The sequence below is a fragment of the Xyrauchen texanus genome, chromosome 36, assembly GCF_025860055.1.
Source record: "Xyrauchen texanus isolate HMW12.3.18 chromosome 36, RBS_HiC_50CHRs, whole genome shotgun sequence".
NCBI classification, from domain to species: domain Eukaryota; kingdom Metazoa; phylum Chordata; class Actinopteri; order Cypriniformes; family Catostomidae; genus Xyrauchen; species Xyrauchen texanus.
In genome coordinates this window covers 39114089-39140314 of record NC_068311.1, presented here as the reverse complement: position 1 = coordinate 39140314, position 26226 = coordinate 39114089, and the positions used below count along the sequence as shown (strand labels likewise).

General features: G+C 43.9%; 1 protein-coding gene across 1 annotated transcript; it reads right to left on the bottom strand.

Annotated features, from left to right (window-relative positions):
• Positions 1–108: 108 nt before the first annotated feature.
• On the bottom strand, positions 109–6962 carry LOC127629622 (coiled-coil domain-containing protein 106-like). Its single transcript, XM_052106745.1, has 3 exons — positions 6462–6962; positions 775–1071; positions 109–447 (listed from the first exon to the last, which is right to left on the bottom strand). The coding sequence occupies exons 1-3, from the start codon at positions 6571–6573 to the stop codon at positions 131–133; spliced, it is 726 nt and encodes a 241-aa protein (XP_051962705.1). The 5' UTR covers positions 6574–6962; the 3' UTR covers positions 109–130.
• Between the last annotated feature and the right edge of the window lie 19264 nt (positions 6963–26226).

Here is a 26226-nt window from a genome sequence, read left to right as displayed (position 1 = left end):
TTTACATCAAACGACCAAAAACTGACCAAACATAACAACAGATAAATCTTCAAGAAATAAAATCTGAAATCAAAACCTGAACCTGAACACTGAGCAATGTTTCTCTGACACACGCATGTATTAAATCAAGTTACTTTTTTTTTTGACAAAGGTCAATGAGCAAGCCATTTGTCTTTTTTTGGACAATGACACTTCGAAGTGGCTCCTTCATGCACATTTCTTTGCATTGTTCTGCAAACTGTGACAGTTTCTGGCCTCTATGGAATGTTTCACGCAAGGTCTTGTAGGCTTCAACGTCACAAGCCTCTAGCTCAGATATTGCTGCGGTATCTACAATTGTTTTGCGGTCCACCCCACACTTGTGGTACGCCAGCGTTTTGGTGATTCCCTGTTGCAAGTACTGCAGGACCTTTTTGTACCTTTGTATTGCATGCTCTGGTAGAAACACTGGGAGAGGAAAAAGGTGCATGATTAGTAAGTAACTCAAATAAGAATATCACCTGTTGTGACAATATCAATCACATAGAGTTCACTGCCACATATGGTACGACCCCCATTAGGTCCTGATCTCATCATTATTTAGGATTACATGAACAATGTTGGTTACACCGAATATTCATTTAGCTTACTATGATGTTAATTGAGAAGTGAAAACTATTTATGGCATTGGTTTTGATAACGTACTGTCTAGACAAAAAAAAATTCAAAGACTTTTCCCCAGTACTTTAGGACACCATTATAACAATGATGACCATTATGACAATGACAACATACCTCTTCTGCTTTTTTGCATTTTGCGTTTTGCTTTCTTCTCTGATTTTTTCTTATGTTTCCTCGATTTGTGGGGTGAAGAGGAAACAGATGACTCAGAGGTGGAATAAGATACAGATTCATCGGAAAAGGATGAAGAGTCAACTATTTTAGATTTTTTTTTCTTTTCCTTTCTTGCCCTTCTTTTCGCCTTCTTGTTTTCTTCATGCAGGCCGTCTTCTTCATCGGAAGAGTCAGGGTTAACAACCAAACTTGGGGTTTTGGCGAAAGCTCCTTGCATCTCATCCTTTGTTGACAACGCTGATAAGAATTACAAACAAAACTACATTTAATTTAATTTTAATTATTTGGCATCCTACACATGTGAGCTACTTCATTGATTAGCACTAAACAATGCATTTGGACAAGACTTGTGCTTGTAAATTGTTTACCAATTTAAATACTCTTACAATTAAAAATAATTACTTAGCATATATAAATCTTCAAAATACAGCACAGTAAAATAATATAAAGATGATTTTATTAATTTAGTAGATGCTTTTATCCAAATAAAGTTATAAATGAAGAAACTGTCACGAACCCCTCTCCTCTGCCCCATCCCCGCTTCCTCGAGCGCTCACGCTTGCCACTCCGCGAGCGTGCTCACTTCCCGCTCCCTCGCTCCGCCCCTTGAGCTCGTGCGCTCTTTTTCCTCCCTCGAGCACTCACGCTCTTTATGCAATTACGAGCTCTCGCTCGTAACTCTCTCCCCTCTGACTCATGTTCAGCATGCACGCTCCGGTGGCCAGAACATTATGACCACCGGCACTTTCTCAATCACCCCTACATTATGACCACCTACACTCACGCGCATCCTATCCCCACACATTAGATTCACCTGCACTCGTCTCGTCACCTTCATTGTTCACACCTGCACCTTCCCCTATATATATCACAACCCTTTCGTTTCACTCGGGTTGGTTATTGTATGTATTTAGTTCCCGTATCGTTGCCCTGCTAGTCTCGTCTAGTTTTGACCTCCCTACTGTTTTACCTCTTAGCTTGCCAACTTGTTCCCCTGTCTCCGTTCCCACTTGTCCCTAGTTGTTAACTGTTTTCCTGTCCTCGACCCTCTTGTTATTGTTATCTTGATTCCCCGGCTTTTGACCTCACGCTTCCCTCGACTACTCTTCACTGGATTTGCCCTTTTTGTACATTGCTTTTTGTACATTGTTTTTCCTCCGACATTGTGACTGTCTCGTCTTGTGTGTGTGTGTGCGGGTTACAGAATAACCAACCTCACCGAAGACAGTCACAATGCGTCGCGCTGAGGATTCGAGCGGCTCACTAGAGCGGAGGAACACGTCACATTCAGCGCGAGGAGCTACGGTGTGGAAGCATGATCGTGCGCTCACAGCCCAGGGCCAGCAGGTACGTCGCGATTTTTGATTTTTGTCACCCTGCGTCACCTGTGTCTGCCCCTGAGCCCGTTTATGCTTCCCATGCGTTTTTGAGCGCCGTAAGCTCTCCACCCCGGAGAGGTTTTACGGCTCTTCAGGCGCTGACCAAGGGGTTTTTATGCGAGGCAGCGGTTGTGTAACCCATAACCCGCCCTCGGCATTATGGACCCAGCGGCCCAACTCGTGGGTTTGCGTCAGGGAGCCAAACCGTGGAGGCTTATATTATGGATTTTTGTGTCCTGGCGTACCAGGTGAATTTTAATGAGGTGGCTCTGAAGACCATTTTTCAATGTGGTCTGAATGAGCCAACCTCATCACTAATGCCTGGTGGTCGCTGCCCCCTTAACCTGGCTCAGTTTATTGACCTCGCCCTACTGTACTCTGGTTCCTCGTTCACTGTGGGGGAGGCAGACACTGAACCAGCGCTCCACACCAAGACCCCGTCTCGAAGCCTACCACGGCCCCAGTCCGAGCCTACGGCCCCAGTCCGAGGCCTGTCACGGCCCCAGTCCCTAAGCCTGACACGGCCCCAGTCCCTAAGCCTGACACGGCCCCAGTCCGAGGCCTGTCACGGCCCCAGCCTCGAAGCCTGGCACGGCCAGCGAGCGGCGCCCATGCCCGCCACGACCAGCGAGCCAGCGCCCATGCCCGCCACGACCAGCGAGCCAGCGCCCATGCCCGCCACGACCAGCGAGCCAGCGCCCATGCCCGCCACGACCAGCGAGCCAGCGCCCCTGCCTGCCACGGCCAGTGAGCCAGCGCCCATGTCTGCCACGGTCAGCGAGCCAGCGCCTGTAGCCTCGACCCCCCTGAGCCAGCGCCTGTAGCCTCGACCGTCCCCATGGCCACGTCCCCTGTTGGCCGAAGACGTAGAGAAGGAAGAGGGCCCTTCTCCCCAGTCTCGTCTGGTGCTCAAGACCTCTGCTCCGCCCTCAGAGTCTTCCACGGCTCTGCAGACCTCTGCTCCGCCCTCAGAGTCTTCCACGGCTCTGCAGACCTCTGCTCCGCCCTCAGAGTCTCCCACGGCTCTGCAGACCTCTGCTCCGCCCTCAGAGTCTCCCACGGCTCTGCAGACCTCTGCTCCGCCCTCAGAGTCTCCCACGGCTCTGCCGGGTTCTGCTCCGCCCTCAGAGTCTCCCACGGCTCTGCCGGGTTCTGCTCCGCCCTCAGAGTCTCCCACGGCTCTGCCGGGTTCTGCTCCGCCCTCAGAGTCTCCCACGGCTCTGCTGGGTTCTGCTCGCCCCTCTGAGCCCTCCCGGGCTCCGCCTCACGAGTCTCCAAGGGCCCCTCACGAGCCTCCTAGGGCTCCTCCTCACGAGCCTCCCAGAGCTCTACCCCTCAAGTCCCTCAGGGCTCCACCTCTCACGGCTTCGCCTCTCGAGTCTCTCAGGGCTCCATCCCTCGAGTCTTTCATGGCTCCACCCCTCAAGCCTCTCACGGCTTCGCCTCTCGAGTCTCTCAAGGCTCCATCCCTCGAGTCTTTCATGGCTCCACCCCTCAAGCCTCTCACGGCTTCGCCTCTCGAGTCTCTCAGGGCTCCATCCCTCAAGCCTCTCACGGCTTCGCCTCTCGAGTCTCTCAGGGCTCCATCCCTCGAGTCTTTCATGGCTCCACCCCTCAAGCCTCTCACGGCTTCGCCTCTCGAGTCTTTCAGGGCTCCAACCCTTGAGTCTTTCATGGCTCCACCCCTCAAGCCTCTCACGGCTTCGCCTCTCGAGTCTCTCAGGGCTCCTCCGCCTCTCAGGGCGTCCCCTCTCGAGTCTTTCATGGCTCCACCCCTCAAGCCTCTCACGGCTTCGCCTCTCGAGTCTCTCAGGGCTCCTCCGCCTCTCAGGGCTCCACCCCTCGAGTCTCTCAGGGCTCCTCCCCCTCTCAAGCCTCTCAGGGCTCCCCCTCTCGAGTCTTTCAGGGCTCCTCCTCCTCTCAAGCCTCTCAGGGCTTCGTCTCTCGAGTCTTTCAAGGCTCCCCCCTCAAGCCTCTCGAGCCTCCCAGGGCTCGGCCACTAGAGGCTCCTATGGCTCTGCCTCCCGAGCCTCCTACGGCTCCCCCTCCAGAGCCTCCTACGGCTCCACCTCCCGAGCCTCCCAGGGCTCGGCCACTAGAGGCTCCTATGGCTCTGCCTCCCGAGCCTCCTACGGCTCCCCCTCCAGAGCCTCCTACGGCTCCACCTCCCGAGCCTCTCATGGCTCTGCTCCCAAAGACTCCAGAGCTTCCTAGGGCTCCGCCTCTTGAGCCTTCCACGGCTCCACCACCCGAGCCTCCTACAGCTCTGCTCCCTAAGACTCCAGAGCCTTCTAGAGATTCGCCTCTGGAGCCTCCTGCGGCTCCGCCTCTAAAGCCTCCCTTGGCTCCACCTCCAGAGCCTTCCAGGGCTTCACCTCTGGAGCCTCCTACGGCGCCACCTCCCCCGGCTCTGCCTCCAGAGCCTACCAGGGCTTCACTCCTGGAGCCTTCTATAGCGCCACCTCCCACGGCGTCACCTCCCTCGGCTCTGCCTCCAGAGCCTTCCAGGGCTTCACCTCTGGAGCCTCCTACGGCGCCACCTCCATGGGCTCCACTTCCTGAGCCTTCCAGGCCTTCGCCCCTAAAGCCTCCTTCGGCTCCACCTCCAGAGCCCACCAGGGCCTCACCCCTGGGGCCTCCTGCGACTCCACCTCCCTCGGCTCCGTCTCCTGAGCCTTCCTCGGCTCTGCCTCCGGAGCCCCCCGAGCCTCCCTCGGCGCCGCCTCTTCTGTCTCTCAATTCCCCGCCTGCCGAGTCTCTCACGGCTCCGCCTTCCAAGGCTCAGTCTCCCAAGTCCTCCACGACTCCGCCTTTCACGGCTCCGCCCCCTGAAACCTCTCCTCACTGGGTCTTGCCTGCTCCCCTTGTTACCGTTCCTCTACCTGTCCTGTGCCCTCTTCCCTGGCCTCCAGACCCTATTCCTGCCCGGTGGTCACCTTCCAGACCCCGGACCCAGTCCCTGTCCTCCAGTCGCCTTCCAGACCTCCTGACCCAGTCTCTGCCCTATGGCTGCCCCCTAGACCTCCCGACAACCCGCCTGTCCACTATGTTCCCCTTGACCTTGCCTTGAACTGCCCATTGACCCCATGGACTGTTTCATCTCCCTTTTGTGCCTTCTGCCCCCGTGAGCTCACACGCTCGTTCTGCTCCCCGCGAGCTCACGCTCGTTCTGTCCCCTCGAGCTCTCACGCTCGTTCTGTCCCTCGAGCTCTCACGCTCGTTCTGTCCCCACGAGCTCTCACGCTCGTTCTGTCCCCACGAGCTCACACGCTCGTTCTGTTCCCTCGCGCTCCTCGCAGCCGAGCGCGGCCGTCAGGAGCCGTCCTATTCAGAGGGGGGAGTACTGTCACGAACCCCTCTCCTCTGCCCCATCCCCGCTTCCTCGAGCGCTCACGCTTGCCACTCCGCGAGCGTGCTCACTTCCCGCTCCCTCGCTCCGCCCCTTGAGCTCGTGCGCTCTTTTTTCCTCCCTCGAGCACTCACGCTCTTTATGCAATTACGAGCTCTCGCTCGTAACTCTCTCCCCCTCTGACTCATGTTCAGCATGCACGCTCCGGTGGCCAGAACATTATGACCACCGGCACTTTCTCAATCACCCCTACATTATGACCACCTACACTCACGCGCATCCTATCCCCACACATTAGATTCACCTGCACTCGTCTCGTCACCTTCATTGTTCACACCTGCACCTTCCCCTATATATATCACAACCCTTTCGTTTCACTCGGGTTGGTTATTGTATGTATTTAGTTCCCGTATCGTTGCCCTGCTAGTCTCGTCTAGTTTTGACCTCCCTACTGTTTTACCTCTTAGCTTGCCAACTTGTTCCCCTGTCTCCGTTCCCACTTGTCCCTAGTTGTTAACTGTTTTCCCGTCCTCGACCCTCTTGTTATTGTTATCTTGATTCCCCGGCTTTTGACCTCACGCTTCCCTCGACTACTCTTCACTGGATTTGCCCTTTTTGTACATTGCACACTTTTGTGTTTAATAAAGCAGTTTTTCCTCCGACATTGTGACTGTCTCGTCTTGTGTGTGTGTGTGCGGGTTACAGAAACATACAAACCAAAATGATCCTTTTGAGGCAATAAAAAAGTGAAATGTCTTAATTAGCCATTGTATATTGTATGCATTCAAATTATTACTGTTTTACGAGTAAATCTTTATAAAGTGTAAAGAATTTAAATTAGTGCATATACATTTTTTTTTTTACAGTACTTGCTTTTAATTAGACAGAGAGCATTTTACCATTTGTCAGACTGCTGCGCAGGAAATCCCTCTCACTCTCTAGGTCTCTGCATTTGTCCTCAAGTACTTTGATTTTTGATTTCAAAATTGAGATTTCTTCCTTATTTTTCATTAAGGACAACTGCTGGGTTGGTGCTGGTGGTGCTGATGCTTCTGTTGAAACAAAACACAAACATTTTATTTATGTTGTGACTACAGCCAAAGTTGATTGGTTTTATTATTAGATTAAATATAAAATAATCATATAAAATGATGTTGTGATAATGTGAACATTTACAGAACTCAAAATGTTCCACTGCACAAAAAGAGCATTTATTGTTTTAACCCTACAAAAACAAATAGTTTTAAAAAGTAGAAATATATATTTAAATAATGCATGTAATCTAAGTAATATTTACCACAGTTTTCATTTTAATCATTAATCTGGTAACCAAGGTTTACCAGGACTATTCACTAGCAGAAAACGTCTCGGGTTACTTGAATGTAACCCTTGTTCCCTGATAAAAGCGGAATGAGATGCTCCGCTGAAAGCGCTTTGGGGACAACTTCATGTGTGTGTGACCAGCTGTGAATATGTGTGTAACACGTCATTGAACATTGACCGGAATTTATAGCCTCTCCTGGTGTAATCATTGGATGCACCTGTGGCTGGGCTATGAATAGATGCATGCGTCTTCAGGTATTTTGTCTGAAGAGCAGTTCTGGGGCATCCCAGTGCGGCAGGGAAGTGCAGCATCTCGTTCTGCTTTTATCAGGGAACAAGGGTTACATTCAAGTAACCTGAGACTAGCTACACTTCTGATGCTGTGCTGAAAGCGCTTTGGGAACGAGAATACCCACGCCGCCGCACTGGGGCTGTCCGGACCACCTATGGTTGTGTAGTGTGAGCGTGAGAGGTCTCAGTTATGAGCTTGAGATGTCGACTCAAGGACAGAAGAGCCCGGAGTAGCATGAACATCTAAACTATAAAATCTAATGAATGTGTGCGGAGAGGACCAACCTGCTGCATCACGAACATGTTGCAGAGGGACACCTCTAGCCAAGGCTTTGGAGGAGCCGATCCCTCCTTTAGAGTGAGACTACTGGCGAAGCTTGACCGCACGCCTTGTAGGCCATGGCAATAGCGTCCCTCACCCAATGCGACATAGTCTGCTTGGTGGCGGCCTCCCCCCTGTTGCGGCCCCCATGGCAAACAAATAGTTACCCTGATTTACGCCACTGGCTAGTGCGGTGGACATAAGTCTGAAGGGCACAGACTGGAAAAAGTCTGTGAAGTCTTTCCTGCTCTGCCGTTGTAAACGGCGGGAAGCAGAAGGGCTCGAGAATGACCGGATGTAAGGTCGAGAAAGGTAGCTTAGCCAGGTAGTCAGGGTGAGGGTGAAAAATTGCTTTAGCCATTCCTGGGGCAAATTGTAAACAGGCCGGCAAGACAGACAGAGCCTGTAGATCCCCAATTCTCTTTAGAGAGGTAATCGCCATACGAAAAACCATCTTGAGAGTCAGAAGTCTGAAAGATGCTGACTCTAGAGGTTCAAAGGTGGTCTCAACCAGACCCTTAAGGACTATTGCTAAGTCCCATGAAGGGGTCCTGGTCCTAGCAGGAGGCCTCAATCGTATGGCTCCATGAATGAAGCGAGCGAGTAGAGGATGTCCATCAAGGCGTGGCAAGACCCTGAGAGTAGCGGGGCATATGCCTGCTGACATTCTTTCCTGCAGAAAGTCCAGAACTGAAGCAATCTGGCAGTTAACTGGATCTGCATTATGTGAACTGCACCATCTTTCAAAGAAACCCCACTTATTGCCGTAGATTCTTCTGGTAGAGGGAGCCCTAGCACTTAGAATGGTCCTCAGGTGAAAGCCCTGTGTTCCTAAGTTGGTACCCTTCAGGGGCCAAACATGAAGATTCCACAGTTCGGGCCTGGGATGAAATATTGTCCCCTGTGCCTGAGACAGAAGGTCCCTCCTGTCCGGAATCACTCAAGGTGAGCTGTCGAGGAGAGATATTAACTCCGAGAACATACCCTGTTCGGCCAGCGCAGTGCTATCAGTAAGAGGCAAGACCCTTGCTGGCGAACTCTGGCCAAGACTCCCGGGAGCAGAGAAACTGGAGGAAATGCATTCACACGCATTCTGGGCCACATATGAGCCATCGCGTCCAGACCCAGGGGGGCTGGGTGACTCAGAGAGAAGTAGAGGGGACATTGCGCTGTCTCTTGAGAGGCGAAGAGGTCCACTTCTGCCCTGTAAAATCTCACCCAGAGTTATTGCACTACCTCGGGGTGGAGTTTCCACTCCCCTGTCGTTATCTTCTGTCTGGACAGTAAATCCGCTCCCACATTCATGCATCCAGGGATATAAATCGCCCTGAGTGACAGGAACTTGCCCTGGGCCCAAAGGAGAATCTGACGTGCCAGAAAATTCAGCTGGCGAGAACGTAGACCTCCTTGATGATTTATGTAGGAGACTGCTGCTGTGTTGTCCACCCACACAAGTGGATGATACACGCGCCCCGTCCAGAGGGGGACTAACCCCACAAGACTGACGCAAGACCATCAGGGTTTCCTTCTTTTGGAAATTACACCCCTGAGGTCTTGCTTTGGAGGCTGCTAAATGCGACAAGCCTGTCCCCAGTCTTTACGAGGGGGAGCACGACTCACCACGCTCTGCTTCTGGGCCTCCCTTCTAGTCTGGGTGGCCAACGGCCCCGCCCCCTGAGTGCGGTGAGGAAAGAACTGCCCAAAGGCTTCCTCGTGGCTTTTTGCCTCCTGGAACCTGGAGATAACCGTATTCATGGTGTCTCTAAAGAGGCCAGAAGGCAAAACCGGGGCATCAAGCAGGAAAATTCTGTCCTTATCCCTGATGCCCGAAAGGTATCTAAAGCAGACATAGGCACGGGCTGTCTGCTTGGTCGCACGGAGAGATAGATCTGTGGCCCGACGAAGCTCCGAGAAAGCTTCCTCGTTGAGCGTGGTACCCGCACTCAGATCCTTCAGCAGGTTAGCTTGGTATGCCTGTAACACAGGCAAAGTGTGCAGTGCAGCACCAGCCGGACCCACTGGTTGATACGCCCTCCCCAATAGCATGGAGGTAGTCCTGCACGGCTTAGTGGGGAGAGAGGGTTTTAACAGTGATGATGCCGAACCCGGCGAGAGATAACCCGAAAGTCGAACCATGATAGTCGAATATACCGACATCAAGGGCACGTGGACACGGGAAGTATAAAGCTTCCTCCATGAACGAGAGAGCTCGTCATGGAGGTTGTCAAAGAAGGGAAGGGACTGATGAGGCATTCCCTTTCCTTGGCCACCAGACAGAAATCTGTCTTCTAACTTGGAGCGTTTGGGGTTCTCTTGTTGGCGCGGCCAGTCTATTTGCAGCCTGGCCAACGCATGAGTAACCACATCGAGTAATTACTCCAAAGATTTTGAATCGTGTTTGGAATGCTCGGATGTGGGTAACTCGAAGTCCGCAGACTCAAGAGATTCAAGTGTAGCTTTTTGTAAAGGGAACAGGAAGCTGCGCAGCTCTGCTTTGTTTACAGTGGTTAGATGGTAACCAGTATATTTCTGCTTTTTTTTATTATTGACATTTAATTCGGCCCATTAGGCAGCATACACGCCACATACAGCATAGGCCTACATGGTAAATAAATTAAAAGTTCTAAAACACTAAACACATATTTGCGGTATTTTGAAGTGGCCATGGTAACAATAACATATGCATATTCATACCGAATTCTGTGAGCCACTTATGTGACCGCATATAAAATGTATACCGTGATGGTACTGGCATATGTCTAAATTACTAGATGCTAATACTGTACAAATTTGAAAAACATATAATTAAATGTACAATTACCGGCTTCTTCGTCATTCTCATCGATCAGACGTTGAGGTCGTGCCCTTTTGCGCTGATTTTTCCTCTCCATCGCCATGCTTTCTTCCGAGCTGGAACCGTATGTCCTACGTCGATTCTCCAACCCTATTTGCGTATAATGCCTGTGTCTGCTGATGAATTCAATCATTTGATGTGACTCCTCCCCGTCGAGTTCATTACTCCAAAATTCAATTATATTATAGGCTGGCTTTATTCCAGTTATTTGAATTTCTTCCAACATTTTAATAATGTTTCTGGTTTTCATTCTGCCTTTCTCAAATTGTATGCACGCCATGTTTGATACGCTAAATGGCTCTTAAATCAAATGCTACTCTCCGGATCTTTTGAGCCGGTTCGTAAGTATGACAGATCCGAATGATACTTTTGTGTACGTCCTGGGATCACATTCACTTTCCCTGACATTTCAAAATTAAAGCTTCGAAATGGTAAGTTATAATACTATCACGTGAATAGCTCAAGCTTGTCCAATGAGTGCACTGCTTTTTCAGATATTAAGTGGCGCAAGGGTAGTAGGCTACGTTCATTTTCCAAATTAGGACAAAAAGGCGCCAACTAAATTGTAGGTATTTTAAACGCTTTATTTATTTCAGAGCTTTTTTATGTATATCTATCGAAATAATGGGCCTTGGAACGAAAGTTCTTTCATTTTGTGGGCAAACCAGCAGAAGAGGGACAAGAAGGTTAATTAAATGGCTACAAAAACATAGACTCATCAAGTCAAGGATGAAATGCAGACTTTGTTTAAGAAATATGAAATTAAAGAACACACAAACAGGCGATGGATAACAATGGTAAATGTAGATTTTTAAAAAAAAGTAAAACAACAATTGATCATGCTAAATTGTATATTGTACCATATTTAATTTCTAATCTAAATGCTAGATGTTTATGGTGGTTTCAGGGAATGTCGAAGACGAATACACTGTCAGAAAGTGACAAAGACATGCAGGGCAGGATCAGTCTTTGAGAAAAGCAAGATCACCTTACAAAACTGGATGAAGTTCATGTACCGGTAGGTAATATATAGATATATTTAATATACTCAGTTACACCGTGTCTATACCAGACGTGACTGATGTGGTGCCGCGCCGCAACAGCTTGAGGCTGTCTACAAAAGACGCGACAATGCGACCGTTGCAAATCTATTTGTTTTTATGTTAGAAGTATCACAATTGCTTGAAGTATGTCAGAAATAGAATGGGGCATCAGTTTACTGTCGGGAATATGTAGTGGCGCATCCAGTAGACAGCATCACTGATTATATGGGTTCTACTTGATTTTGTCGCGCCGGTCGCGTCTGATGTAGACACGGTATTAGTTTAATCTGTGCATCATAATCTCTAGTTAAAGCATGGTAAAACAGTTATGATCCATATGATTTTCACATTTATTTTCAGATACTGTCAAGGACTAAGATTAAGGCAGGTCGACATGATGCAGGATGGCATAGCTGGAAGTTCAGCAACCCTGAGTAAAATGAGTCAAAAGCTTAGATTAATCTGTAAAGATGCTTTAAAGAGGTATAGAAAGAAGACTGGACAGAGTATGGGTGGAAGAACATAGTTCATTGTTATAGATGAAAGCAACTTCCGCCATAAAAGGAAGGTGGGATATCTTTTTTATTATAATACATTTAATGTGTAACATTGCTAGGGACATTTCACAGTTAACCACCACCAAAAAAGTTTGTTTAAACACATTCATTTTAAAGTACAAAGCTTATGCATGAAATCAGAAAAAAGCAGTTGTTAACAGCATTTCTTTATTTCTAGTATGGTCGTGGAAGAGTAGGAGAAACATGGAAAAGGAAAAAGTGGGTGTTCGGCATGCTGGCCATAAAGGCTCAAAGACGACGACCGATTTTGCGACTTGTAGAACGGCGTTCAAGACATCATCTCATTCCCATCATCAGAAGACATGTTCGCCCACGATCCACAATTATAAGTGATCAGTGGAGACCCTATAGGGCTTTGACAAGGCTGGGCTACACTCACTACTCTGTGAATCACAGCAGGTTCTTTGTGAACCCAAACCATGGAGGGCACACACAACATATTGAAAGGGCGTGGTCTACATACAAAAGTCAGATCTGGAGATTGAGAGGCAACAAGACCGAGAAGCTCTTGAAGGAACACTTGGCTTGTATAGAGTGGTCTTATTGGATGGGGATGGAGCACAGATATGGTCCTCTGGGGCGTTTGATGAAGGACATTAGAAAGTATTAAAGCATTTAAGGAATTACATCATATATTGTAATTCAAACATTACAACGTTCAGTAAAGTTGTTTGAGGATATGAAACTAATAAAAAAAAAAGTGAAACAAACACTTGTGTCAAACTTTACTAAAATGCTAAATCAGTATTACAACTCAGTTACTATGTAACATGCTTGTTGAAGTTGTTTCAAAACAATCATTCATTAATGGGGTTCCCTGTATTTCCACTTTAGAATACTGTTCCAGGTTGTAAGTAATTCCCTCATAATTAAGTGTTCATTCTTTATTAATTACTCATGGGTTCCCTGTATTTCCACTTTAGAATACTGTTCCAGGTTGTAAGTAATTCCCTCATAATTAAGTGTTAATTATTTATTAATTACTCATGGGTTCCCTGTATTTCCACTTTAGAATACTGTTCCAGGTTGTAAGTAATTCCCTCATAATTAAGTGTTCATTCTTTATTAATTACTCATGGGTTCCCTGTATTTCCACTTTAGAATAATGTTCCAGATTGTAAGTAATTCCCTCATAATTAAGTGTTAATTCTTTATTAATTACTCATGGGTTCCCTGTATTTCCACTTTAGAATACTGTTCCAGGTTGTAAGTAATTCCCTCATAATTAAGTGGTCATTCTTTATTAATTACTCATGGGTTCCCTGTATTTCCACTTTAGAATACTGTTCCAGGTTGTAAGTAATTCCCTCATAATTAAGTGGTAATTCTGTATTAATTACTTATGGGTTCCCTGTATTTTCCCTTCCCCTCAGTCATTGCCTTACATACAGGAATAATTTACCCAAAGTTAATGAGATATGTGCTGAGGAAAACAAGAGACACACACTATACTGTATATAAATCATAAACCTACCTGAGGTAAGTTGGCTAGTCACTTATAGTGGGGATGGGGCTCCATTCCGTAGTTGATTTCTGGTTACAGACTCACAACGCAATTGACCATACAGGCCAAAATTCTTAAATATGCTGAAATGACTCATTTTGGTAGTGTAGTAATTCCACGAACTGCATATTGCATTTACATAGTAATAATAACATTAATAGTAAGGAAGAAGAAAGGGCCACAACCTGATTATTCTAATGGCTAATTGTGTATGACTGTTCATTAGTAGTTACTTAATAGTTATTTCTTCTGAAGCTGAATTAGTAGATAATTAAAAGTAGTTCATCAGGAGGCATGACTGAATTCAATAGTTATTGATTAGTTAATTGTTACTTAACACAATTATAAAATGATATTACATACTGATTAGTTAACACATCTTCCTTAGTAGTTAATAGTAGTGACTTAAGTGTTAATGAAGAATTACCTATTAGTTCTGCAGTAATTCCTTATTAGTTATGCATTAAGTAAGATACAGTATTCTAAAGTGTTACCAATGTATGTGAGTGTGAACACATTTACTAGCTTACAAGAAAGTGTGTAGCAAATGACTGTAATAAGGGAAATAATTTAATATATTAATCAAATTAATGCAGAAATTAATGATTGTTAGTTAATATAAAACATGTAACCATTTGAGGTGATTACAGTGTTCTTTATGCATATAAAATGAAATAGTTATGCTGTTGCCATCATTGAAGCAAGTTAGGACAGGATGACCTGCTGAAGGAGAGAAGGTGGAAAACAATTGCGGCCTACAATACCAATGAATAAGAAAGACATATGAATAAGGATGTTAAATTATTTCCCTTATTACAGTCATTTGCTACACACTTTCTTGTAAGCTAGTAAATGTGTGCACACTTACTGACCTACTTGGGACAAGTGTTGCCCCCAATACAGGGCCTATCAGAGAAACGTCCTAAGAAGGACCAGGATCCCCAGATGAACAATTCTAAGAACGCATACTGCAGAGTGGGTTCCCAACAATCAGCCTTGCGGATCTTGGTTGGCCTTTCCAATGAAGCTGACCTAAAATAAAATACTCCAGAAAGTGAATTCAGAAAGTACAGAGCACTTGACGGACTGTATTGAAGTAACTATGAATATGGACTTCCCAACGATGAATACTGAGGCAAGATTCAGGCGAAGAAGAGCAGCAAGCACAAAACCAAGAACCCGAGGAAGAAGAAGATCAGCAGGAACTGGCTACAGAATCTGAGGAAAGAGAAGAGGAATTAGAAGAAGGACAAACGCACGTAGGGGAACTGCACGCTGCGGCAGAAAGAGGGATTGAAGTAAGTGCCGCAGTAGAGCAGGAAAGTATAGAAAGTGAGACGGAAGTACATGTCACAGAGGAACAGGACCAGGAAGGTGAAGAAGGAGAAAGACAAGAAGAAAGTGATCGTACTGCTGAAACAGATACAGAAGCAACTGAAGGAAATGAAACAGGCCAACAAGCGCAGTCGTTCGACGAAGCGTTGTGGGACATGGAGGAAAGAATGGAAGCTCAAGGAGGTATTAGTGTGGATGATGCTGTTACAAATATATTTGGGACAGGTATTGCCTCCCATACAGGGCCTATTGGAGAGGCGATCCAGGAAGGCCAGACTCTCCAGGTGAAGGACTGTCACAACGACCATGGTATGATGAATTTCCTACAATTGACATCTCAGACCTTCAATATTATTTCCCCGAATGAGCAGAGACTAGATAACATAGCACGAGAAATCAGAAAGAAGTGAACGCCTGGATCATTAAACAAAGGTGAACCCGAAAAGCTAAGAATCTGGATAAGCAATTTGGCCAAGCAGAACAAACCGAATAATCAGCCTAAAAAGACACCTGACAAAATAATCAACCAAAGACTGAAAAAGCCAGTACATTTTGAAAATGATATGGAACCCATAGAGTCAGCAGGAACATATGTTATGTGAACTATGAGTCTGGTTTCTCCCAAGGTTATTTTTCTCCATTAATCTACATCTTATGGAGTTTTGTGTTCCTTGCCACAGTCGCCTACAGCTTGCTCACTGGGGTTATTAATACAATTATCATTTAATTATTTTTAAACACTATTAAAAATCGTATTTTATCTAAATTACACAATGATGATTAATTGACTTTATAGACATTACAGTTTTATCGTCTGTTAATGCTGATATTCTGTAAAGCTGATTTGAAACGATGTGTGTTGTGAAAGGCGCTATACAAATAAAATTGACTTGACTTGACTTGAACTATTAGAACACGCAAATCAAAATGACTGGTATAAATTGGCCAGATATACAGCTAAGCAAGCAAAAATGACAAACTGTGTAATGTTTGAAAAAATTTGTAGTATGGTTATAACCAAAATTTATCAGTATGGTTATAAGCATTGCGCTGAGTATTATGCCAAAAATTGGGGTAAAACAGGGAGAACATTGTTCTGCCCAGCAGAATGTTTGGCATTCTTGGGTCATCCGGAATATGATAAATATTATAAGATGATAGGGTGGGGAGATGAATGCAGAAAATTAGACGTACGTGTGGACAATGAGAAAAAAGAAAGCCCATTATCATATACAATAAATCAACAACTGGAGTATGAATGTTTTAACAAAACTAAAGGAAAAACAAATGTAGGACAATTTAAGGGCAATTGCGCAGTAATATGGCATTTAGATGATGAAATGTTTTTTAATGATAATGTGATTAGGTTTAGTGGACAGCGACATTAGGGCAGAATTTTATAACTATAGCGGAATATTTTTGGTTATGTGGGGGAGATCAATTGAAAACCACACTACCTAAAGGCTGGAAAGGACTGTGCTGTGTAGAGTAAGGCTAATACAAGAAGTAACTATGGTAGAATGGGACCCCTCTGAAATCCAAACTGCACCAAAACCTTTAGTACACAACAAAAGCAAGGGTGAAAAGAACGTACACCCCAGAACATGATGTCTACCTGGATGCAATTGGCCAAGAGGAATACCTCAAAAGTTTAAAGCTAGAGATGAGAAAATCAGGCTTTGAGTCAGTGTTCGTATGGGTAACACCCAACAAAAATGTAGAATGGATTAATTATATTTTCTATAACCAACAGAGATTTATAAACTATACTGACGAGGCACTGGAGGCATTAGGAGACCAATTAGCAGCCACTAGTAAAATGGCATGGCAAAATCATCAAGCACTGAATTGGTTATTAGCAGATAAAGGAGGAGTATGTGTTATGTTCAGAGCAGATTGCTGATACGTACCAAATAATACATCTCCAGAAGGAGCTTTTACCCAGGCAATGAAGAAACTGCATGACCTGCGAAAGGAAGTTAAATCTAATGCAGGTAGAGATCAGCTTGTTGGGACATGGTTTGATGATCTTTTTGGTTCATGGAAGATGGGGCTAATGAAAATAATAATAACAGTTATAGGACTGACATTATTTGGATTATTGTTTTGTTGTATTATACCCATTCTGAGCTCAATAATGACTAGAACAGTGGCTAAACAAATGGTAACTGTTTCAATGCTACCACCGGGAACAGGGATAGAAACTAGATACTGTACCATTGGGCCAGGATTGGATGAACTTGATGAGATTTACTGAGAAGCAATCCAGGAATAACACCGGAATTTAAGGGGAATTTTATTTTTGAACACTTTTCTCATGTTTTTGATAGTAAGGGAGATAGCATGATTATTGTACTTTCATTTTACATAACAGAATAGATAGCAACTCAAGAAAGGAGTTAGAGGGTGTTTTGTTTGTTATTTTTGACATATTCCCCTATTACTCTCAATTTAACCAATTAATTATAATGATGAATGAAGTATATCTTTATTACAATGTACCTAATCAAGTAGAAGTAGTGTTGCTGATGATTATGTTTAAGCAAAATATACATGTGAAACAATTGCCAAGAGAAGACATGTGAGGGAGGTATTTGAAGAAAGGAGCGATGAGCACCTCAGTGCTTGGCTGCAAGAGCAAATAGACTCAACTGGTGGTTTAAAAACCCGCTGCTCCATCACACCACCAGATAGCGCTCGATGCTACCGGAATTGTCTGAACAGTGATAGCTAGAGGACTGGGATCTTTTACTCCTTCCTAGCCAAGTGTGGAGGGAGAGGTTTGGTCCCAAGTTCTGCAGAGTGCAGCCCCATAAAGACGGCATTGGATAGTGGACTGAGTGGCCTACTTTGGCTACATGATGGAATGGGACAGGCTGGCTTGTGTGACTGTACTCTAGTTTGAGGGAGAGTGTAAGACTTTTATAAGTCTCAGAGGGGGGGATATATGGTGTATAACCTTGAAAACATAATGTAATCTGTTAATTAGTTGTATTCTGACATATATCCTTGATGTATTTCCTTTATGCTGACACGTATCTCTAAAATATATGGTGTGTCTCATTAAAATACAGGATGCATTTCTTACAAAATACTTTTAATAAGTTAGATATCTCTTATATGATATATTTCTGACATGGTGTCTTGTTCTAATGAGCTGGATGTATGATAAATATCTTTGCAGCTTGTATTTTCTTTCATTAATTGGATGATACTATGTATGAACAAACGAGGCCGCCTCATTATGAGGGTTCACTGAAATGTAGGGCAAAGGTAAAAGGTATGTGATGAGGACATGGCTGTTTGTCTCTTACACAGGTGTTTCTAAAGTTGATGTACTTTGTGTGACCCAGGAGAGAGCATATGAGGTTACTAAAAGTGTTGATGCTGCAGAGGCCACAAAGAGCACCCAGCTGTAACAAAATAATGACCTTGAAACACAGTTGAAGATAAGGAGTAAAAACAACTAGTGGTCAAATTAATTAAAAAGATAGACTAAAGCCAAGTTTACCAGTAAAAAGATATCAAAAGGCTCTTTAAGATAATGGTGGCAAATAGTATCCATTGGTTACAAAAATAACGAAGGGGCGTAGAAATGAGATAACAAACTGTATAGAAGAGGAGGTTTTGGACTAAGAGAGTCAGAACAGACAGCTGACCGGTCTCATGTTTGTTGGTGTTCAATAAACTACAACTTTGGCATCTGGATCTCAAGACTCAGAGAGTTTTCTTACAACTTAGAGAGATTCATCACGATTTTCCACGACACTCCTCGCTATGCTTAGGACATGTCCCAAGAAACTTTAAAATGGCAGTTATCAAACTGCTTATTAAGAAGCCACAACTTGATCCTGGAGAACTGGCTAATTATAGACTAATTTCAAATCTCCCGTTTATGTCAAAAATACTAGAAAAGGTAGTATCCTCCCAAATATGTTCATTTCTACAGAGAAATAGTACATATGAAGAATTTCAGTCAGGATTTAGGCCTCATCACAGTACAGAGACTGCACTTATCAGAGTTACAAATGACTTGCTCTTATCATCTGATCGCAGCTGCATTTCTCTTCTAATGCTTTTAGATCTTACCAGTGCTGCATTTGACACGATAGATCACAACATTCTCTTGAATAGGCTAGAGAATTATGTTGGCATTTAAGGAGTTGCATTAGCATGGTTTAGGTCATATTTAGCAGACCGCTACCACTTTGTCTATGTAAATGAGGAATTGTCAAACCATCCATCCATCCATCCATCCATCCATCTATCCATCTTCAACCGCTTATCCGAAGTCGGGTCACGGGGGCAGCTGCTCCAGCAGGGAGCCCCAAACTTCCCTATCCCGAGCCACATTAACCAACTCTGACTGGGGGACCCCGAGGCGTTCCCAGGCCAGTGTGGAGATGTAATCTCTCCACCTAGTCCTGGGTCTTCCCCGAGGCCTCCTCCCAGCTGGACGTGCCTGAAACACCTCCCTAGGGAGGCGGCCAGGGGGCATCTTTACCAGATGCCCAAACCACCTCAACTGACTCCTTTCAACGCAAAGGAGCAGCGGCTCTACTCCGAGCTCCTCACGGATGACTGAGCTCCTCACCCTATCTCTAAGGGAGAAGCCCGCCACCCTTCTGAGGAAGCCCATTTCGGCCGCTTGTACTCGCGACCTAGTTCTTTCGGTCATGACCCAACCTTCATGACCATAGGTGAGGGTAGGAACAAAAATTGACCGGTAGATCGAGAGCTTTGCCTTTCGGCTCAGCTCTCTTTTCATGACAACGGTGCGATAGAGCGAGTGCAATACCGCCTCCACTGCCCCAATTCTCTGGCCAACCTCCCGCTCCATTGTCCCCTCACTCGTGAACAAGACCCCGAGGTACTTGAACTCCTTCACTTGGGGCAAAACCTCATTCCCTACCTGGAGTACGCACTCCATCGGTTTCCTGCTGAGAACCATGGCCTCAGATTTAGAGGTGCTAATCCTCATCCCAGCTGCTTCACACTCGACTGCCAAGCGATCCAGTGAGAGCTGAAGGTCATGGACCGATGATGACATGAAGACAACATCATCTGCAAAAGCATCGATGAGATCCCCAGCCCACCGAACCGCACACCTTCCCCACCCCGACTATGCCTCGATATCCTGTCCATGAATATCACAAACAGGATTGGTGACAAAGCGCAGCCTTGGCGGAGACCAACCCCCAAATGGAATGAACTCGACTTCGTGCCGAGGACCCGGACACAGCTCTCGCTTTGGACGTACAGGGATTGGATCGCCCTAAGAAGGGACCCCCCCATCCCGTACTCCCGCAGCACCTCCCACAGTCTCTCCCGGGGGACCCGGACATATGCCTTCTCCAGATCCACAAAACACATGTAGACCAGATGGGCATACTCCCAGGCCCCCTCCAGGATCCTTGCGAGAGTAAAGATCTGGTCCGTCGTTCCACGGCCAGGACGAAAACCGCATTGTTCCTCTTCAATCCGAGGTTCGACAATCGGCCGAACCCTCCTCTCCAGCACCTTGGAGTAAACTTTACCAGGAAGGCTGAGAAGTGTGATACCCCTGTAGTTGGCACACACTCTCTGATCCCCCTTTTTGAAGAGGGGAACCACCACCCCGTTCTGCTACTCCTTAGGCACTGTCCCAGATTTCCATGCAATGTTGAAGAGGCGTGTCATCCATGACACCCCCTCCACATCCAAAGCTTTCAGCATTTCTGGTCGGATCTCATCAATCCCCGGGGCTTTGCCACTGCGGAGTTGTTTGACTACCTCAGTGACCTCCCCCAGGGAAATAGAATCTGATCCCCCATCATCCTCCGGCTCTGCCTCTACCATAGGTTAATTGTACCTCTACAGCCAATTAACAAGGACAATTGCACCTATGTGAACTTCTGCAGTTAATCCAGGATGGACTTCAAAGACATTTGGTCATTAATCTTACAGTTCAAACAAAATAGATTTTTAAACACTGACCCTAACACTTAGTTTAATAATTTTAAACCATGACTTTAACTATACATAAGTAATATTTTCATTGTATTCATGATGTTAGCCAGAGGGGAACTGGCCCCCACAGTGAGTCTGGTTTCTTCCAAGGTTATTTTTCTCCATTAAGTCTTATGGAGTTTTGTGTTCCTTGCAACAGGCGCTTTCAGCTTGCTCACTGGGGTTATTAATACAATTATTATTTAATTACTTATTTTTAAACACGATTAACAATCATATTTTATCTAATTACACAATGATGATTCATCGACATTATAGTTTTATCATCTGTTAATGCCTGATCTTCTGTAAAGCTGCTTTGAAACCATGTGTGTTGTGAAAGGGCTACACTAATAAAATTGACGACGACTTGTAACTGGGTGAATCGAATTTTACCATTATTTTATACATGAAAATAATTAAAAAGATTAGCAAAGGGCACAGAGCTGTCTCTCACATGTCTGCCTTCCGCATGGTGTCCAAGTTATGTGCTTTTTAATATTTACAGGGGAATGCTTCAAGAGCCTTTCTTACCAGTACCGAGTGGGAGTATCAACAATTCAGCAATTAGTTCCTGAAACCTGTGCAGAAATCTACCAGGTTTTAAAAGAGAAATACCTGGAATTTGCCAGGAAAAAAAAAACCTGTCAATGATTCTAGGGGCCCAAAGATTACATAAAGACAACACCATGTCAGTATAGAGAGAAGTGGGGTAAATCTGTTTTACAGTCAACTAATGGAAAGCACCCTAATAAAACTCATATTCTGACATGTAGTAAGTTTCAGAAATAACTTAGTTGAAATAGACGCAGTGAATAAACAGGCTGTGCAGTTAGGCACATACACATAGGCAGTTTTGCACAGAAACTTTACTGAGGTTTCTTAAAAGGTTTTCATGTAGCCATTGCGCACCATAAAGAACTAATCAGTTGCTTAACTTTGATAGGGTCAAATTAAAAACCGCATAATACCATAACAGTAAACGTTCTAATCAACAACAAAACAAGGTTTATTTAAAAAAAACCAATGGCTTTGCTCAAAACTGGTTAATAAACAGAGCAGATATTAAAAAAAGATCTACAAGATATTAAGTAAAAATGACCTGTACATTTTTCTGGCTTAATACTATCATAAGTGTCTCTTAGTATAAGGTGAAAAGAAATCAATTGGATACAATAGCATATACCAAAGTTGTTACATTTAATTGAAAAAGATCCATGAAAAAACATTATCATGCTGAATTGAAACCACTAGGTGGTGAACTTGCACCATTTTTCCCCCTGTGTTGTTCCCAACACTCAGCTACTGCACTTCACAAAAGAACTGGAGCACTAGAAGAGAAGCTAATCTTAAAAAATCCTGAACAAATAGAGTCACAAAGCAACTACAAGTCATGGAATGTGGTTGAAAATGTTGGGTTTGAAACTTTCATGTATGGATTCAAGTCAAAGTTTATTTGTTGAGCACATTTAAAAAAATAAGCGAAGTTGACCAAAGTGCTGTATGTATAATATACAGGACAATAAAAATCAAACAAATAATGGACAAGTTACAAAATAAGGAATACACACAAGCCAAGTATCAAGGTAAGTTAAAAGCCAATGAAAAGAGGTGGGGTTTTAACCTAGACGTAAAAACAGGTAGAGTGGGAGCTGTTATGATTAGTGATGGGAATTCAGATTCTTTTCCGCAAACCAGTTCTTTCGAATGATTTGTTTCAATGAACTGGTTAAAAAAAAACGATTCACCAGTTCATTTACATCATCACGTCATGACGTCACTATATATAAAGCTAACACGCCGGCGTCGTAGAATACATGCAAAAACACATTCAATAAAGCCATATGTAAGGGCATATTTTTTATTACAACATTTTAATTAAGTTATAATAATGAGGGTGTTTCTTGTCATCAGTGTTTCATTCAGTGACCTTACAATGCATCCTACATTAAAGTTTTGCACATAAAGCACCCAATACTGACACTGATATACAAACGTGGATGTTCTACACGTTTAAAGCATAAAAAGTTATTAAACTAGTCAATAAACTCACCCTTTTTCTTTACAGAAACCATGATCCAGCTCATCTCAAATTCAGATATAAGCATGCACAATACTCAATCTCTCGACTGACACGTTTTGCCATTACACGTTTTGCCACATTAGCAGATCACTGATCAGCAGTTGTCAGTATTATGTCCGAAAGAGGCGATTCTCATTTCAGTGTACTGTTGACGCAAGATCTGACGTGATCGAATCAATGTACTGTTGACTAGAGAGCTGTAGACTGGATTATCTTCATAAATTGATAAAACGGTAATACAATCAAGTCATAAACATATTTCCAATATGTTTTATTTGTTATATTTTCTGTTGTTTAGTAAAATACACCTAAAACATAAATTTCAGCCCTTAATCACACACATGTCAGCAGCTCATCGGTTCTCAGTATGCCGGACACCTCAGAAAGAGGCGATTCTCAGTTCAGTGTACTGTTGACTCGAGAACTGTTATGAGCAACTCATTTTACTGTTGATTAAGGGTTGTTGTGATCCAAGCATTCAGTCCAATTTGTGAACTAGTTGGAGTGGTTAATTGCAAAGAAGAATTGGCAAAAGCAGATATCACCAGTTCTTGGATCATATTACTCCCGGTTATTGGCTTATTTTGATTCTAAGTGTCAGGCACATCTGAGAGACAGGTTAAGATAGAGTAACTTGTGGATCAGTGTTGACTCAAGATGCGAACTGTTTCAAAAGATTCGGTCCAATTTGGTGAATTAGTTCAACTTGTTCACAAAAAAGAACTGGTTCAAAAGAACGATTCATTCACAAACTGGACATCACTAGTTCTGATATCAGCTGGCAGACCGTTCCAGAGCTTTGGGCCAGCAAAGGCAAAGGCTCTGTGCCTCTATGCTTTAATCTAGATCTGGGAACGCAGAGTAATCTAGATCTGGGAACGCAGAGTAATACACAGTCCCTAGATCTTAGGGAGCGAGTTGGCATGTGGGGACGCAGCAAATTTGAAAGGTAAATAAGCACTTGGTTGTTTAGGGATTTGTAAACAAATGGTAAAATTATAAAATCAATTCTGTATCTGACAGGTAGCCAATGTAGTTAGATTAAAATTGGGGTGATGTGCTCATACTTGCGTCTGTTCATTAAGCATTTTGGACCGACTGAAGATCTTTGAGGGCAGATTGATTGATTCCAATGTAAAGGGAATTGTAGTAGTCTAAAAAAGTTGAGATGAACCCATTAATTACTTTTTCCAAGTTTCTCATAAAGAGAAAAGGTTTAACTCCAATCTAAAGTGGATGAATATTGACTTAACCACGGCATTAATTTATTTGTCAAATTTAAGTTTGTTACGAATATCGACAGATAAATCTGTTGGCATGTGGGGACGCAGCAAATTTGAAAGGTCTGATGGAATTACAGAGGCGAAAATCATGTTAGCAGCAGATTTTGGGGTCTCATGCAGTTTTAGGCGTCATCAGGGTACTGGACTACCCATGAGTCTCTCCTGACACAGAGAAATCAGTCTGTTCAGCCACAACCTCTCTGCCACCTCTTTATACATAACTAACTGCAAGAGAATGAGAGAGCCAGTTAAGTTAGATTAATTTAGACTATATTTTTCCATAATACTGTACTGCATTGTGCATCATAGCTTCACTACAGGCTTGACAGACTAAACTTTAACCTTGTAAATCATGAATAATTTTACTAGAGGTAAGAGACAAAAAATACCTAAAATTCAGGAAATACCAAATATTGTAATATCAAAGATAATATGTAATTTTGATATTTAGCTATTCTGGTTGCTTTTACTTTATCAAAATTAAATATTACTGTCAATGATTATTCTAGACTGTCAGATTTATTTTTAATAATTGTTAATTATTTAATGATTGGCGAATAGGGGTGTAAATATTTGCTCTATAAACTGTCTGATTCAATTATGATCATTTTTTCACTAAATTAGGAAAAAAGCATTATGAAACATGAAATTTGGTCATTATTTGGTTAAATTATTTTGGTACAAAAAATATGCTGAAGACAAATATAACTGGAGAAAAGGGAATAGGTTTGGTTTGAAAGTTGGCTGCGACATATAGCAAGGATAATATTAAAAATGTTGGTATTAAGAAAACTCAGTCTGGTAATACAGGAAAATATCTAATTATTAAATAAATATTTTACTCCAAAACACGTTGGCCACAATTATTGGCACTCCTAGAAATTCTTATGAGTAAAATATATCTGAAGTATATTCCCATTCATATTTTTTTTTTTTTTGTGCACCTGGGTGACTAGAAACATGAAATTGTTCAGCCAAGACTTCCTGTTTCACAGGGGAATAAATATGAGGTAACACACAGTGGTGGTGGTGGTGTAGTGGTCTAAACCACATAACTGGTAAACTGGTAATCAGAAGGTCGTTGGTTCAAACCCCACAGCCACCTTCATTGTGTCCTTGAGCAAGGCACTTAACTCCAGGTTGCTCCGGGGGATTTTCCCTGTAATAAGTGCACTGTAAGTCGCTTTGGATAAAAGCGTCTGCCAAATGCATAAATGTAAATGTAAAACACAGGCCAAATTCCCTTAATCATCAATTACAGTGGGTCAGACTATTTGCCACACATCAGAATATAGTTCAGAATATAGTTCTGATGTGTGGCAAATGTTGTTTAGCTTAAAAAAATGGGAAGTGGCTATAAGAAAATAGCCATTTCTGCCATTAGAGCAACTATTAACAAGTTCCAATCAACTGGAGATCTCTGGAATCAGCCTGGAAAAGGACGTGTCTATATTGTCCCCACGCACAGTGAGGTCAATGGCTCAAGTGGCCAAAGGATCACAGCAGGAGAATTGCTGAAATTATTTGGGTCTTGGGGTCAGAAAGTCTCCAAAAAATATATCAGACTTCACCTACATCACCACTAGTTGTTTGGGAGGGTTTCAAGAAAAAAGCCTCTGTTCTCATCCAACAAAAAAACTCAAGCGTCTCTAGTCTTACAGACACTACTGGAACTTCAAATGCAACCAGGTTCTATGGACAGATGAAACAACAACAAAAAAGACAGACACCAGAGATGGGTTTACCGCACACAGAGAAGTACCAAATGCCCACGATTAAATGTGGTGTTGGATCTTTAATATTGTGGGGCTGTTTTTCTACATGGCATCATGGACTCTATGAAATACCAACAGATAAAAAAAAATCTAAACCTGGCTGCCTCTGCCAGAAAGCTTACAATGGGCCCTGGTTGGATCTTCCAGCAGGACAATGATCCAAAACAAACATAAAAATCTAAATGGTTCACTGACCACAAAATCAAGGTTCTGCCATGGGCATCCCAGTCCCCTGACCTGAATCCAAAAAAAATTTGTGGAGTGAACTGAAGAGGAGAGTCCATC

Excerpts from the sequence above, each read along its gene's own strand:
- LOC127629622 (XM_052106745.1), bottom strand. The coding sequence starts at position 6,573 with ATGAAAAATAAGGAAGAAATCTCAATTTTGAAATCAAAAATCAAAGTA. Across the intron at positions 1,072-6,461 it reads GCGCAGCAGTCTGACAAATG|CGTTGTCAACAAAGGATGAG; the intron begins GTAAAATGCTCT and ends AATTCTTATCAG. Across the intron at positions 448-774 it reads AATGCAAAAAAGCAGAAGAG|TGTTTCTACCAGAGCATGCA; the intron begins GTATGTTGTCAT and ends TTCCTCTCCCAG.